The sequence below is a fragment of the Salmo salar genome, chromosome 01 (assembly GCF_965601325.2).
Source record: "Salmo salar chromosome 01, fSalSal1, whole genome shotgun sequence".
Lineage (NCBI taxonomy): Eukaryota > Metazoa > Chordata > Actinopteri > Salmoniformes > Salmonidae > Salmo > Salmo salar.
Window position 1 is genome coordinate 59802500 of NC_138291.1, and position 15556 is coordinate 59818055.

The following is a 15556-nucleotide window of genomic DNA, read 5'->3' on the forward strand; positions in this document are numbered from 1 at the left end:
CATCCTTAAAACGAAAAACCGGCCAAATCTATAGGCATAATAATGTAGCTGTAAACTAGAGCAAAATCATTTGCATTGATGATATGCGGCCATTGTCCTAAACTGGATTGCAAATTTGTGTTTGAATTTTTCTCTTTCAATTTGGAATAGATTTTAATATAGGACAAATTACCAGGAACGTTCCGTTAACTATTTTTTTAATTTCATTAATTCCTTCGGTAATTCGGCGCAGAAGCGTCATTGCGCACTGGGTATGTAAGACTCCTCCTGCTTCTCCCCGCAAGTGTTGACTTTTCCTCAGGTGAATATATGTTTTAAATGCAGGGGGAGGGGGTGGCTTTTGTTCTGCAGAAAAAGGGGGCTTGTTCCTCGCAGATCGTCCTTCCATTTTAACCAGGGGTGTGAGTGCGTACAAGGGGTTGACATTGGAGCCTGCGATGGGAGGAGAGGAGGGGAGACTGGAGAGTCGCCAGTCCTGCACTACCGATCAATGAGGCAACATCACCCGCTCTGAACGCAAGGGACGCGCACGTTATCCACCACCGAGAAGCTCGATATATAAACTCTCTACAACCGGCTAAACTGGAAGATAGCTACTGAGGATTCTCTGAAGGAATTACAAAGAGATAAATATTACAGCGAATGAACTGTCATCTTCATTGGCATAGGATGACCTTGTTTTCTTTTGCATTTGTATCCTTATTATTAGAAAACTCACCAGCGCTTTTGCCAAAACTTGAATGCACCTTTTCTAAGTGCACTTAAACGTTGGTAAAGTAGAGGGCCGCCTGACCGACAGACAGACACTTATCAATAATCATTCATCATTGTTATCAATGATCATTTTCAGTTTCGCATTTTACTGTCAAGGTTGACGATAATTCGTGAGCGTCAGTCTTCAAAACAGTCTATGGACATTTATTTGACGTGAAATGTAGCCCATTTTTTTTGCAACGACAAAAAAAATAACACGTCCTCCAGCCTTGGTCGTTTGGGATTTTAATGAAGTCTTTGAAGAGCGAGGATTGCAACCGAAACCAGTGTTTCACAAAGCTTATCTTTACCAAATAACCTCGATTTTGGAACACCGCAAGCCCTGTCAGCTGCATTTATCGAAGGAACAATCAACACAATCAACATGCGACGCCTCCCATCCCAGTTGAGTTATCTGTGAGTATTTCCTGCAACTCCCAATTCTCCTTCTGTTGATTAATGTGTGATTTACGTGCCCTAATGTATAATAACTCATTTCTGTTTCTCTTTTTCAGGTTCCTACACTTCTTTGCATTCTGCTACTATGCTCAGGTATGTCCATATGCATGATTTGAAATATAACATTTATTTTTATGTTTGATTATGATTTTAAATATCTCACGCGTTTTCGATTCATTTACAAATAGTTTACAAACTGTTCATTCTCAGTGGATTTATTCATTATTGGATAAAACTGTAAATCTACTTGGACGACATGTCGTTATTTTAGCATCTTGAAAAATCGTAGAACATCAAATGTAAATTGTTAAAACATATGGTTTCTGGGACTGAAAGCACTGGGTAATAATAGCGAGCAGTGAGGGAGAGAGAGGTGATGGATCGTCATATCATTTGTGATATAACATATCAGCTGGGTCCCAAGGCGCAAGGGGCAGCGGGCGCGCTGCAAGCCGCCCGCGTCACAGCTTGGCAGGTATCTTGCGAACATACTTGCCTCGCGCAGGATGCGTGGGCACAGAAGGGGCATCGCGTGGGGAAAGGCAAGTCTGAAAAATCTCTTGGGGTTCAAATATTAGGGCCAAAAGTTTCCGTCATTGTTCCTTTAGCTGTCGTCCCTTGAAACAGACACGTGGGCGTATGGCTAAGTGTCAAATAGGGAAACGTTTAAGATAGTCATTAATATGCCCACTTGCTCCATTTTATTGTGAGTGAAATATTACACATTTATGTTTAGTCTATTTGATATTTTAGACATGTTTAGTATCTATCTAACACCACGCTATATGCCCACACTCACTTTTACGCACAAGTTGTTGCACCTTGCGCCCACTTTTTCATTTCAAGGTTTTCCTACGTTAAAAATTATGCATACATAATTTAAGAAACTGTTGGCCTTTGCATTAGGATTAAATCATTATGGTCTATTGTATTTTATCAAGTGATGCGTTATTAGGCCTATATTCTATAATGGCAAGTAGACCTAAAGAAAATTGGAAACATATTTAGAAATTGGCTTCTTTTGGTTTTAGAGCAAAATTAGGATATTATTGCTTAAAACATTGGCAACTGTAATTAGCCTACTTTGAAGCCATTTTTTTTTCCAAATACTGATTGTGATGACATTTAATTTCTGACAGGTAACCAATCAGTCCTCGCCTAATTTCACGCAGCATGTAAGCGAACAGAGCAAGGTGACGGACCGTGTGAGCCGCAGGTTAATTCGGACCTACCAGCTTTACAGCCGAACCAGCGGGAAGCACGTGCAGGTTCTGCCCAACAAGAAGATCAACGCCATGGCAGACGATGGAGACGTATACGGTAAGCCCAATATACAAACTTTGTGGACTTGTGTCAAGTTCCTCCCACTTTTTCTCAGTTTTAACTAGCCAAAATGCATTAAGTTTAAAACTCTAAACTAACTTACTAAAATGAACGTAGGCCCTATGGCTATAACAGTGTTGGGCTATGCCTATAGGCATATAGGGTCTAAAGGCCAATTTTCTTTGTATTACAATCATGTGCAAGAACCCACTGGGCAAAGACTGGTTGGATCATCATTTCAACCCCCCAAATCTATGTGATGACGTTGAATCAACGTGAAAAACGAATCAATGTAAGGGCATTTCATATATTTTTCACCCAACTTTTAACATAAATCCAATGACATGGTGGCATTTTAGTCGATTTCACTTTGACAACTCAACCAAATGTAGGCCTAAATACAAACTAGACATCTATGCCCAGTGTGAGGTTAGTAACCTAATACAGCGACTAAATTAAACAGAAGTTGTTTTTCTCTCTTTTATTTACGGTAAATAACACGCCACTGTATCTATCAGGTATTGTTGAGAAGAGGCCGCGGACCTCAAATTTAAATTGGATTGAATATTGTGCTGTAGGTGATTCTCCAGAGACACGCATGTCTGGAAGAGCCATTAGAAATAATTTTACCTTAACATTCTGAACATTTCCTGCATAGCCCTCTCTCTCTTTACTCTGACCAGCTTTATAAGAAAAATAGACCGCGCTGAATTTCCAACTAGCCCGCTTGCATTTTACGCACAGTTCCCCTGGACAGCCAGGCTACATTTATCTATTATCTTTAAATATTCACAAAGATGGATATTTTGTTCAAACTTGGAATTTCTATTTTAAAATAAAACATTTAATTTTTTTAATTGCCATGGAATGCTTTTAGAATGAAATATAATTTGGCAGCAAACTGGACCTTTGGCTTTGTGTGTATCCTGCTGTAGGCCCTGTCTAATGTGGTTTATTGAGTGTGTGTGTGTTTGTGGTTTGCACCAGGGGGTGTGGAGGTGCTCCGGTCACCTGTGCCAGTGCCACCTTTACCCTGGTAGCAGCTTGTATGTGTGGGTCTGCAGCTGTGGCTTGCATGAGGCGTTTATTGTTTAGTCCAACCATCTGATTATAACTGTAACTCAATGACCACAGTGTGCATGAATCAAAGAGGGGTTAGAATCTCTAATAAGGGACACACAAGTGGCTAACATTTTTGTAATGTCAGTAGTCCTATTTGTTGAATTTGCATCTGTTTAACAAGAATAGAGGCTGAGCAGTAGAACTATCAGATGCACAATGGATTATTTATTTCTCCCAATGTTGGTCTATGAATGTGTGTGTCATCGTCATGTAGGTAGGGGGTTGGGAATAATAACTGTTTGTAAGCCTGTGAAAAAATGGATTTATAATGGCTAGGTAGGCATTGTGTGCCTCCGTGGAAGGCAACAACAAAATAGATAAGCACATTTTAGTTTGTTAAACCCACACCTCCTTATTTTACAACCATAGAAGAAATTGTGAGACTTACAGTACACATAGACACATAGATAAACCATTGAACACACTTCTATTTATGTATTTTCTTTCTTCTGATTACAAGCGTGATCTATGAATGTGGTGCTTATGTGTGAAGTGAGTAGAAATGTCAAAAAAAAGAAGAAAAAAAAAGTTGATAGTCCTTCCAGGATGGCCTCTTCAGTTTTCAAAGAATTGAGGTACACATGTTTTTGTCATTCTGCAAGAATTTAAGTTTGCGTAAATCCTCAGGAATGGTCCCCACAGGTTTTGTGTGTGTGTGTGTGTGTGTGTGTGTGTGTCTGATGATATATAGAATTTGCTCGTATAAAAATATAAACTGAATCAACCAAACTACGTCTTTGAGCAACGTGACATTACTAATATTGGCAACGCCTGGTTGATAATAAAACTCCTTTGTTTCCTCAGCCAAACTGGTCGTAGAGACAGACACGTTTGGAAGTCGCGTGCGGATCAAAGGAGCAGAGACAGGACTCTACATCTGCATGAACAAGAGGGGGAAGCTGATCGGAAAGGTAGAGAGAACAGTTCCTCTGAGCACTGCAGTGAGGGTTATGATCATTTTCCATTGGCTCGCTTTTCGAGGTTCTTCGGCTGTGGTTCCGCTGTTTGATTGTATTGTAGTTCTGTTTGGGGGTTCTAAGACCAGTGGATTTGTATGGCCACTCTGCAACAGTTCTTACCATAGTTCAGTGTGGCTGTGGTTCTGTTTGTTGGTTCTCTATAGCTAGGCTCCAGAACTGTCCACCTCTGGTAGGTTCTGCATGTGAGAGGGGTTAGAGTCGTTGTATGTTGTTGGAAGTCTCCTCCTCTGTGTAACGTGTTGTGGGTCCGAGGGTGTCTCTGCTCCTCTCTCGCTGTGCTGGCTAATAAACAGGGCTGCCATCTCCGCCCCCCCTACAGAACCCTGCCAGGTGCACCATCTGCCCTGAGCTGCCTCTCTCTGCCATACCGGCCCAGCAACAGCCTGTGTGTGTGTGTGTGTGTGTGTGTGTGTGTGTGTGTGTGTGTGTGTGTGTGTGTGTGTGTGTGTGTGTGTGTGTGTGTGTGTGTGTGTGTGTGTGTGTGTGTGTGTGTGTGTGTGTGTGTGTGTGTGTGTGTGTGTGTGTTTAAATGACTGTATGTGTATATTTGTGTGTGTTGCACTTGCTTGCTGGCTGCATGAATGCTAGATTTATTTTTAACAACCCATTTTGTCCATCTAGGTTGACCTCGTTGAGCTAAGTTAGTGTTGCCGGTGTGTGACGTGTCACAGACCAGTGGAGTTTGGGCTGGAGGGGCTGTGGGAGGACGCAGGGCCTAGCTACTGCTCACAATACAAGAGCACAAACTCCCTTCGCTCTCACTGTAGAAGCCAGCAGGAAAATAAAAAATCCACCCTGTCGGACCATTTCTCAAAACGTAGATATAGATAGAATGGATGCTAGTCAACCATGTATTTGATTGTACCGAAGGGAGACTAGTCTAGTTTATCCACACATGAAGCTGATAAAGAATTTGAACTCCTGAGGTATTTCTCCTATGATGGTGTCTTAGGCTGCTGACCCGTGAGTGGTCCTTGGTGCACTGCCTGCGTCTCTGTGTTTACTGAGGGGGGAGACTCATCGCTTACTGTCATCCCCTCTCTCTGATCTGGGCCTGTAATGGCTGTAGCATATGCTTCATGTGTGTGGGGAGGGTTGCATGCATGTGTATTTGTGTGTGTGTGTGTGCAGGGACATACTGTTCGGGGTAGCCTTCATACGTCTGATATTTTCCATCTGTAAATCTTCATCGAAAGCTCCTTCAGAACCTCAGACTGACCTGGTGTGTGTGTGTGTTTGTCTTTCACAGAGAAATGGGCAAGGCCACGACTGCATCTTCTCAGAGATTGTCCTGGAGAATAACTACACGGCGCTGAGGAACGCACGCTACGAAGGCTGGTACATGGGTTTCACCAGACGTGGACGCCCCCGGAAAGGCTCGCGAACGCGGCAGCACCAACGCGAGGTCCATTTTATGAAACGATTGCCTCTGGGATCCCATCCCACCCATCCGGCCCAGCACAAGCCCTTTGACTTCGTCCACTACCCCTTCAGCCCCAGGACTAAACGCACACGCTTCTCAGCCGAACGCTGAGGGGGGGGGCAGAGAGGGAGAGAAAGAGGAGGAAAAAACACTGACTGAAGCTGAAATGAACTCCTCTGTCCAAAACCTCTAGAGACATTTTTTTTGTACTGAACATTACTATACCTAACATGTAGTTTAACAAATAAATAAATCAGAAAGTAAAGAAAACAGAAACAAATAAGAAGTCTATTTTTGTACTTGAGACTTTTAGTACTGACCTGTGTTAAGTTGTTTTTAGATGCACATAACTCATCGGACATTTGGGGTGCTGACTTTTTCGTAGAGCGTGGACTTTTTATCATCTCTGTATTTTAGGTTGTGTTTTTACTTTTGTTTGACGGTTCAGAGTTGTTTGGACTCACACTTGCTGCTCCAAGAGACTTGAAGGGCCCTGATCGACCGCACTGCCAGAATATGCTGCGTTCAGAGACACATGCAGTACACCCACACACACACACACAAAGCATAAATGCTGCGTTCAGGAGCTCAGTATTGAGTAATGTCGCATTCAGTCTTACAGCCACGGCACCTCTGTTTTGAACACTGTGGTTTGCCCTTGATACTTCTGGAATTCTATACAGACAAACACAGTTAAAGCAAATAGAGCTTTAAGTACACACAATGGAAAATGTGGCAGCTACATTGATAATCGCAGGTTTCTTGCTATAGTTCTAACTAAATTAGAGGTGTAAAAATGCATCGACATGTAGGAAACTCCCTTTGATTTTGTTGCCCTTTTGTTTGTCTGTTTTTATACATATATAAATCTATTTTTATTTGAGGATGTGTGCAAATAATTTTAATGATGGGATATTTATTTAAAATGTGTAATAAATGTACATTAGAATACTGATATTAAACTCTTGTTTGTTAAGTGGTTGTTGTACACTCATTGAACCGCCTTGGAAAGTGGACGTGTCATTAAGCACACACTGGAGATGGCTTAAGTCACTCCACGCGCACACACACAGGTCACTTGGATCACATAAGCATTCTGATGGTACATAACACAGAAGGTCATTCCTTCCCAGCTTTCAAACCCTTTATGCATACATCTAAAACCCTTGAACTCTGTTGTTAATAGAGATCTCTTTCTATTGGTTGTTTCTCTGAGTTGATCTTAGAAATGTCAACTTTAAAGTGGGAAATGTTTTTGTCCTCCAACCATGCAGTAGAAAAATATCTCTCTGTAAAGTTTGATAAAGAGTTGGGAAGAGATTCCCTCCTGCTTTGCTCTGTTTGAAATGCTACTCTTATCCCCTTAGAAGGCCAAGCAGCAGTCTATAGCAAGCAGTGTAAGACTACAGCAGGTCACTGATGTTGGAGCCCTTTAGCATATAGAAGTGTGTTGGTCTTCTTCTGCTTGGTCCTCCAGAGATGATATCAATCTGTTTGTTTAAGGCTTTGGTTTCTCCAGGTTCAGTAACTGTCTCAGAGATGATAGCAATGTGTTTGTTTAAGGCTTTGGTTTCTCCAGGTTCAGTAACTGTCTGTGTCTCTTTGTGTGCAGACGGCTGTTTTTCTTTCATCTCACTCCTTTAACACCTCAGGGCTTAATCTGATTGGACAGCCCCGTTGTGTGTGTTTATAATCTGATTGGACAGCCCCGGTGTGTGTGTGTGTGTTTGTTTGTGGACAGTGTCCTCATGAGTGGAGAGCTGTGCTGAGTGAGGAAGGTTGGGTTCTGACAACTCCTTTGCCACAGTGTCTCCAGGGATTCATTTCTTTCCAAGATGTCTTCTGAACCCTTCTGCTTCTCTTGCTCCCCCATATCAGACTAAGCAGAACTATCTTGCTACAGAAGGGTCTCTTGATGCAGCTCTGCATGGCAGAACAAGACCCGGTGATGCATCTCTGTAAAACCCCACACATATCAGAATGAGGGGCAGCCAAGCGCAGCAGGCTCTATCAGCCTCTTGATATGGCCACTGTGTGTTACAGGGACCACCTGCCGAGGGTGTAGAATCTTTGAAAAATGAACAGAAAATGACGTCCGATATTCTGGAGGCACTCGGTTGCACTCGGCCGTCCATAGTTCTGGTGTGTGTTCTACTTAAAGCATAGTAAGGCCTTCTGGTTGAGCTCTGTATGGCAGAGCAAAATCTAATTATGGAACTCAGTGAAGAGCAGCATGGCAGGCTTCACTGGCAACTTATACTTCAAGGCGTCTGTTCATTGTAGATTCGAATTGGTAATGTCCCTTATATGAAAGTCCAGAGCATTTATGTCTAAGATTTACTGTATATCATTCTGTACATACAACTATATTTCGATGTTGACTGAATTCTGTTGTCTTGGGGAGGATCATTATCCCAAATGCCTTTTTTATTTTATGGTCATGATCTTACCCCCCCCCCCCCCCCCACCCCCCCTTTCTTACTCCTTACTATATCTTACCGTATCTATTAACGTATCTAACCTCACATCTTAATTGTTAAGTCAGTGCTTAGGAGTTGAAATGCTCTTCCATACTTGAAGACTGAATTAAAAGGTCTATTCACAAAACTTGACATTAATCTGATTGAGTCCTTCCATGATGGATTAACAGGGTTTCTGTCCCCCTGGGCTCTCTGTAGTGACTTCCTAGTCTGCCCACTCCGTTACAGCTCTGTGTTGGTCCTATGACTCTAAAGCCCCAATGGACACTGGGGAAGGAGCAAGTTGTGGGAAAAGTCGCACCTTCTGTGTAGCCTGTGATGCCTTGCAAATGCAGAGCAATTCTGCTGCAGAAACAGGGGGTAAAATTGCTTTTTTCGTTTTTTATTGAGCCACAACCATCGTCCTTAACCCCAGATAAACAAGAACTACCTTCTTAATTTGCTTAGGGAGCAATTTAGCCTCCCCGAGACAGTAGAATAGCAGGGGTGAGCAGGGAGCACGACCCTGCCTCCCTAAGCAGAACTGCTGCAAACTGATGCAAACTGCCCTGATCAAAAAAACCTCATAACATCTAAACATATCTTAATTTAAAAAAAAGTAAAATACTATCCTGGACAAACTGCCTTAGTTAAACTGACTTTTCTGTGAGATCAAATACCACAAACTTTCCTTTATTATCTTCCTGATCAGGAGACTCGTACTGAGGTCTCAGGTGTGTTTACCATCTACTTTTCTCAGTATAAAGAATATAACAAAAAACAACAGGAAAACCACAATAAGCAGCAATCAATGACCAAGTCGGGTTTGAGGTTTCTGTGTGTTTGACACTGTCCAGAAATAGTGCACAGTTAACTCCCATTTTCTTAATTTCATTCCTAGAGCCTAGAATACTAGTTGTATTGATTTTCCTTCCAAGTGACAGAGATCCCCTTAAATCCATGTCCTTATTCTTCCTTCAATGTTAGGGAAGAGCCAGCAGCCAAACCAAGCTGGATAATTGAAACGCAAACACTGATCAAAGTGGAGCTCCAACTCATACGTTTCATTGTTTATACGGGCCTTACGGGAGACCTGTTGACTTTTCCAATTGGAGCTGTAAACTTTTGTTTGTCCATGCATTTCCAAGACTGATTGTCAGAATGATCTGAACAATTACCAGTTAAATGTGTTTGCCTGCTCAGGGAGAGTCCCCCCACTCTGCCTTAAAAAGATCAAAAGGGACCACCCCCCCCCCCCCCCCACGTACCCCTCTGCTCCTCTGCTCCCCAGCTCTCTCCTCCCAACCTCTTCATTTCCTTTTAGCCATGTCAGTTCAGCTGGAAACCCAACCATAAATGATTTTTTTTAGACGTCCCAGTGTTTGGGACATGGCCTTTCAGTGTGTGCAGCTTTCAACAGAGGACACGTATCTAAGAAACGATCTACATATTTCAATGATGTGCCGTTATGCACAGCTGATCAAAGACTTTTGGGGCTGCCTGTTGTAACTGAAGGCTAGAGCACCCTCATGATGTGAATGTGCACAAATTGATGCTAGTGACACTAAACTGTTAAGCTTTACGACAGTTGAATAGTCAATATTAGTAGTAATTTCACCACTGTACAACTTTTGGTACTTTATTGCTTTTGGTGAATAACCTTAAATTCTGGACATAGATTCCTTAGAACTGCAGATGAAAAGGAGCAATATTTTGCATGCAGATAGATTTAACATATGTGGTTCTCACATGATTTACAATGCATACAAACTTGTCCAGAGAAAATAAAACACTTTGAAACATTTTTGAAACCATTGTTCCTTGCATTATAACGCCTTTTCCACAGTACTCTTTTTCACAGTATTCTAGTATTTCACAGTTGGCATCATCCCAAGAACCGCAGGTGCTTTCTGCTTAGAAACTGTATTCGTCAGATACATACAGAGAGTAAATGATATTGTTTTTTAGATCACAATGTTTTCTAAATCATAATGTTGATGTAGGATGTGGTCCCTATGGTCCTAAAGTGGTTTGACCTGGTCACCTGTGTTTGACCTGGTCGCCATCCAGTTGCTGCAAGGAACTTGGTCTCAGTTCCGTCACCTCTCTATGAGCAACACAGTCACAACGCGGAATGAGATAAGGTTACGCTGCCACTTTGGTCTAAATAGAAACCGCCACCAAGAAGCTGCATTTCTGCCAATCACACACCATGACCTCTGATCAAACAGCCTATCACATACCATAACCCTTGATCAAACGGGCCCATTGTGGCTGTAATAGAAAAACATGTCAGACAATGACAGCTTTAAATACTGACAAGATGGGGGTCCGCCAGCAATGACAAGAAGCTCGCCATACAAAAAAACCCACAACAAAAACATCAGAGAGACTGGGTCAGTCAATATGCCTCTGCCCCTCAGAAGGACTGAGGGGCCGAGGGGCATTCCACAAGCCACGGAGCATGTCTGCTGCCGGGGAACTCATGCCCATGCCAGAATAGCCAATAGAAAACAGTAAAGACAAGGAGAAACAGCCAAAGAGACCACCTGGCCAAGCAATGACGAGCTTAAACTCAGAGTTAGTAAATAAAGCTGCAGAATAAAACAAAAAATTACAGCAGTTGTTGAAATTAGCTATAGAGCACTGTGGAATGTTTGTGTAGGTTTTCAACACCTCAAAATGCCACAGTATAGCAAAGCAATACATGTCACTGTTGCTTATACTGTTGCAAATACAAGCAATATAGTAATTGGAGAGTGAGACATGTAATTTCATATACCCTAGCCTTTGCTATGTCCCCAACAGCCGGATGTTCCGGTTTTCGGGGGAAATGGAAAGAGCCTTTGACAGGACTTCCTTTGGATGTTAACAAAGGCAACACTCCACCCCTAACTACTCATTAACATTTACTGGATTGGTTGAACATGCGGAACAGAACTTCTCCCGACATTTTTTTCCCCCTTCTCGTCAAAACCAGTACGTAGGTGATCTAGTTCCATGCGTTTCTTTTCACGCCTGTTACGTTATACATATACCCCTGACAGAGCAACAGGTTCTAGGTGTATGACGTCATTACGTTGCACGACGTCATCGCGTGATCTGCTGTTACTGTTTTGGAACGGCTTCTTGTGTCTTTTCTATTCACGCGCTCTGAAAACATGGAATACTGTTTACCGCTGTTATTTAAAACTTTTTTTTTTACTACCACAGAAGAGGCAATACACCTCCTAGAGAAATATACAGGGCAACACATAAACGGAAAAGAGAAACCTTCTTCAATAAGAACTTAAAATGTTCTTATTCCAGTTACCAGATGATGTGCTCTACCACATCATGTCATGTTTGGAATACAAGTCTTTGAGTCGCCTTTCTCAAGTTTGCAAAACTATTTACCATTTTGCTAATCGGGACGCAGTATGGAGGAAGATAGAGAAAGAGTTCATAAACACTGGAATGTCATGACAAGAAGCAGATGTGTAAGAAATACATTTGTTATTCGTACAGTAGGCTACAGTGGTCGTTTCATGATAAATAAGCATCATGACTTCCCAAGTGTTTACATCTTTTCCCGGCTTGCTACAGTCAGTTGTCAGTCACACCGCTGTCCTTGATGCAAAATTATGCAACACTGTATGTAGCATGTAGTGCATGGGCTACAATGCTTCAGTATGGTGCCCCAGGAATACGTTTCTGTTTCTTTGTAAAAGTGTATGCAGATAGCCTCGTGGTTACACGCTATAGATATAACTAACAGCGTTTATAAATCAGTTATAGCTGCATAATAACACATTCCTTATTTTGCACAGTCATGCTGCTACATAATGATGAGAATAAAATACTCGGTCAGTGATTGTAGTTACGTTGACATGGCGACACTGTATTTCATGATACATTCATTGTAAGAAATAGGCTATTTCTTCCCACTTGCTGCTGTGGAGTCTAACTGACTGGTCTAGAGAACCTAACATTGTGAATTGGACCTGAGCCATTCTGGCATCACTGCCTCTTCCCCCCAGCACAGCTCCATGTGCCACAGTGACAGCCACTCTAATCAAACCATGGGTCTCCTTTGAGATGCAGCCTAACGCCAGTGTAAATGAACTTGGCATTCCTGCTGAGAGCTACAGGATACCACATCCCTCAGCTCTGTGAGAGGAGCAGGCTGTTTCCTCCAGCCCGTATCCACCCCCTCTGGCACAGCCTCCTGAACACATGTGAATACATATGCTACTATTCTGGACTGGGTTTTCCCCAAAACGTTGTAGCACTAAAATAATCTTTCGTCCATTTAGTTTAAATGGAATTAAGATGATCTTATTGCTACGATGCTTTTGGGAACCCAGACCTGGATGACATTGTTGAGTTGAAGTCCGACCAGTCTTGTATCTTTCTAGCTGCTTTTATCCCCTCTAGATCCTAATTGCAACATGCGTATAAACAATATGGCTCTGTTTGAGGTGTCCCACTATGCCATGTGATATTCATATCATGCAATGCTGTAAATTCAATGCCTTTTGGGGAATTGTTTGTGAGCGTCGTCTGTTCGGAGGTTATATTTATTCTTTATTCTTCGGGGGTTATAATTGTGTCATCACATCACTGTCCGTGTTACAGGTATCTCCACATCCCGCTGGAGGACAGAGTGAAGGTATCTCAGAACTGGAGCCATGGATTCTGCAGAAAGGAAGTCATGCTCAAATGGAGGATTAAGTGAGTGTGTTTGTGAGTTTTGGCCTCATGGTGACATAGTGTAGATTCAGAAGTTATCCCAATCCATCTCATCTCTAGCCCAACTGAACACACGACAGGGATTGGCAGGTGAAGGGTTAGGGAGAAATAATTGACAATGAGTTCCTATAGAGTTATTGTTAGTTTGTTTTCATAAAGCTGTATACAAGTAAATGGTATTAGATATTTAGGTGTTAATGTCTTTGGAAAATGGTTGCTGAATAGCTTCTAGTTCTCGATGTTGGGGCTGAGAAGCTCATTATGAGTACTGCTATGCCCTATCCAGAGAGTCAATGGTTGGCTTACTGTCCATCCTTAGATGACTTTAAAAAGTGTTCCCTTCTGGTTGTGCAATTGACAAGGTTTCAACAAAAGGGAGGATCATTATCTCCTTTTAGTCATCGTGTCACCTCAATCCGTGAAGTCTGAAGCGAGGTGTAGAAAAACAAATGTTTCGATTGTGTGTGTTCCCCCCACGGCTTGTTGCCATGGATACAGCCTCGATGGGGAGGTGCTGTATCTGTCTCAGGCTGCAGACATCGGAGTGTACACCTCGTTAGTGGAGGAAGGTAACGAGCAGTAATCACCTTGACCCAAACCCCTGGAAGGAATATTATCAGTGGTTGAAGTTCAGTCCAGCGTTTTGCTTCAGTACTCATATGCCGTTCCTGCTGTGAACATATTTAGACTAAAGGAAATAGAAGCATCATCACTACTGCAGACCCACGGCCATAGAAGCACACTCATGTCTGTTATGAGGAACTATTATCTGTCTCTTTCAGTGATGGTAAGATCCTGGCGCACCACAGGAGGAATGGGTTCTCTGTAGAGTACTCAGGTCACAAGCAGAAGGTGAACTGCCTGGGCTGCATAGGAGGACTGATGGTCTGCGGCTCCAGAGACAGAACAGCCCGGGTAAGACACACTAGTATGCTAGCAAATAATGTGTCAGTTTCTTTAAAATGCTACTGGCTGACAGAGCTCTACTGTAGTGTCCCATTGGGTGGCAACCCGAGAGTATGTGTCAAATGCAAGCTGGGCGAATAAATTGCCATCAGAAACTCTGTGTGTTCCACCCTGTGGCATATTAGCATATTAACTGTCAACCACAGACAACTATGGTTTTATCGCATGTGCAATGGTTTTAATGTTAGTATTTTCCTAATGTTTTCTTTTAGATTTGGACTTTGTCTTCCAACTGCCCCGGAGGCACTGTCCCCATGAATGACAAGGTGTGGTCTGTGGCTATTAGTCCCACACAGAGGTACGTACATGCCTAGAATGTTCCAAAATAGTCGGACAGCTACACTAACATCATATATGAGTGTCCTGCCCCCTCAGGACAACCCCCATGGTCCAGTACAACACCCTGGCTTTGGTAATGCCATTGTTATGTAAACAATTGTCATCCACCAATTTGGGTTTAGGTGATGGTTGAGGTTTGGGCTAGATGAACCCTAGCAGTGGGTTCATTGTCCTCTTTTACTGCATAGGACAATATTTATTTCCCTCAGGTGGTCTGGGGAACAGTGAAAGAGGGATCGAGAGAGGTGAAAAAACAGGATATCAAGGCAAAGCGGGGTTGCCTTCATAGGCCCTTTGATTGCTCAGCCATGTACACACCCACACACTTAATGTTGCTCACACACACACACACACACACACACACACACACACACACACACACACACACACACACACACACACACACACACACACACACACACACACACACACACACAGAAACAGACACCCTTAATGACACACAGACGCACAAGGTTGTAACAGTATCCCTGCTTCACCACTTGCCCCAGACCGGCAGGCAGCTGATCCGTCAAACTGGCCTTAAAGCCGCAGCAGAGTGGAAACACCATGAGTCACGATCACAGGGGGCAGCTCCCCTCGGCTAACAGGCCCTGGGTCAACTCTGTTCAATTTAGGCGATCAGAGACACCCATCATCTTCTGGGTGGATTGTTCAGATTCATGCATTCCATTTCCATTCATTGACTGGAATAGAAATGGGGTAGACCTGGAAGACTGTGATACTGTAGTGAGACTGGCTGTGTCTGCTCATTGACCCCTGCCCCCTCAGCCATACATTCATTCAGTATAGAAACTCAACTTCACAAACACACTTTTATTTTAGAAACACACAGACAGGGTCACGGACAATATGAACTCACTCGCTCTCTCTGTCATACACACTCCTTCAGTATATATTACTCTCACACTGACACACACTCACGCTGAGCCCCGGTGGCCTTGTCTGCTCAGCCGGGACGTCAGCTCTGAGAGTACGGGGCG

The 15556-nt window shown here is 42.9% G+C and overlaps 2 protein-coding genes across 2 annotated transcripts in view; both read left to right on the plus strand.

Annotated features, from left to right (window-relative positions):
* Window positions 1-317: 317 nt before the first annotated feature.
* On the plus strand, window positions 318-7036 carry LOC106606274 (fibroblast growth factor 8). The gene is made up of 5 exons (XM_014202422.3): window positions 318-1170; window positions 1269-1305; window positions 2352-2532; window positions 4462-4568; window positions 5887-7036. Exons 1-5 carry the CDS (start codon window positions 1139-1141, stop codon window positions 6169-6171), a joined length of 642 nt encoding a protein of 213 aa, XP_014057897.1. The 5' UTR covers window positions 318-1138; the 3' UTR covers window positions 6172-7036.
* A 4593-nt stretch (window positions 7037-11629) lies between these two features.
* The window catches only part of LOC106606289 (F-box/WD repeat-containing protein 4), a 39472-nt gene continuing 35545 nt past the window's right edge, over window positions 11630-15556 (plus strand). The window contains exons 1-4 of the mRNA XM_014202440.3: window positions 11630-11998; window positions 13137-13232; window positions 14033-14165; window positions 14429-14514. Of these exons, the coding sequence (XP_014057915.1) occupies window positions 13213-13232; window positions 14033-14165; window positions 14429-14514 (239 nt within the window). The 5' untranslated portion in view covers window positions 11630-11998; window positions 13137-13212. The remainder of the gene's footprint in view (window positions 11999-13136; window positions 13233-14032; window positions 14166-14428; window positions 14515-15556) is intronic.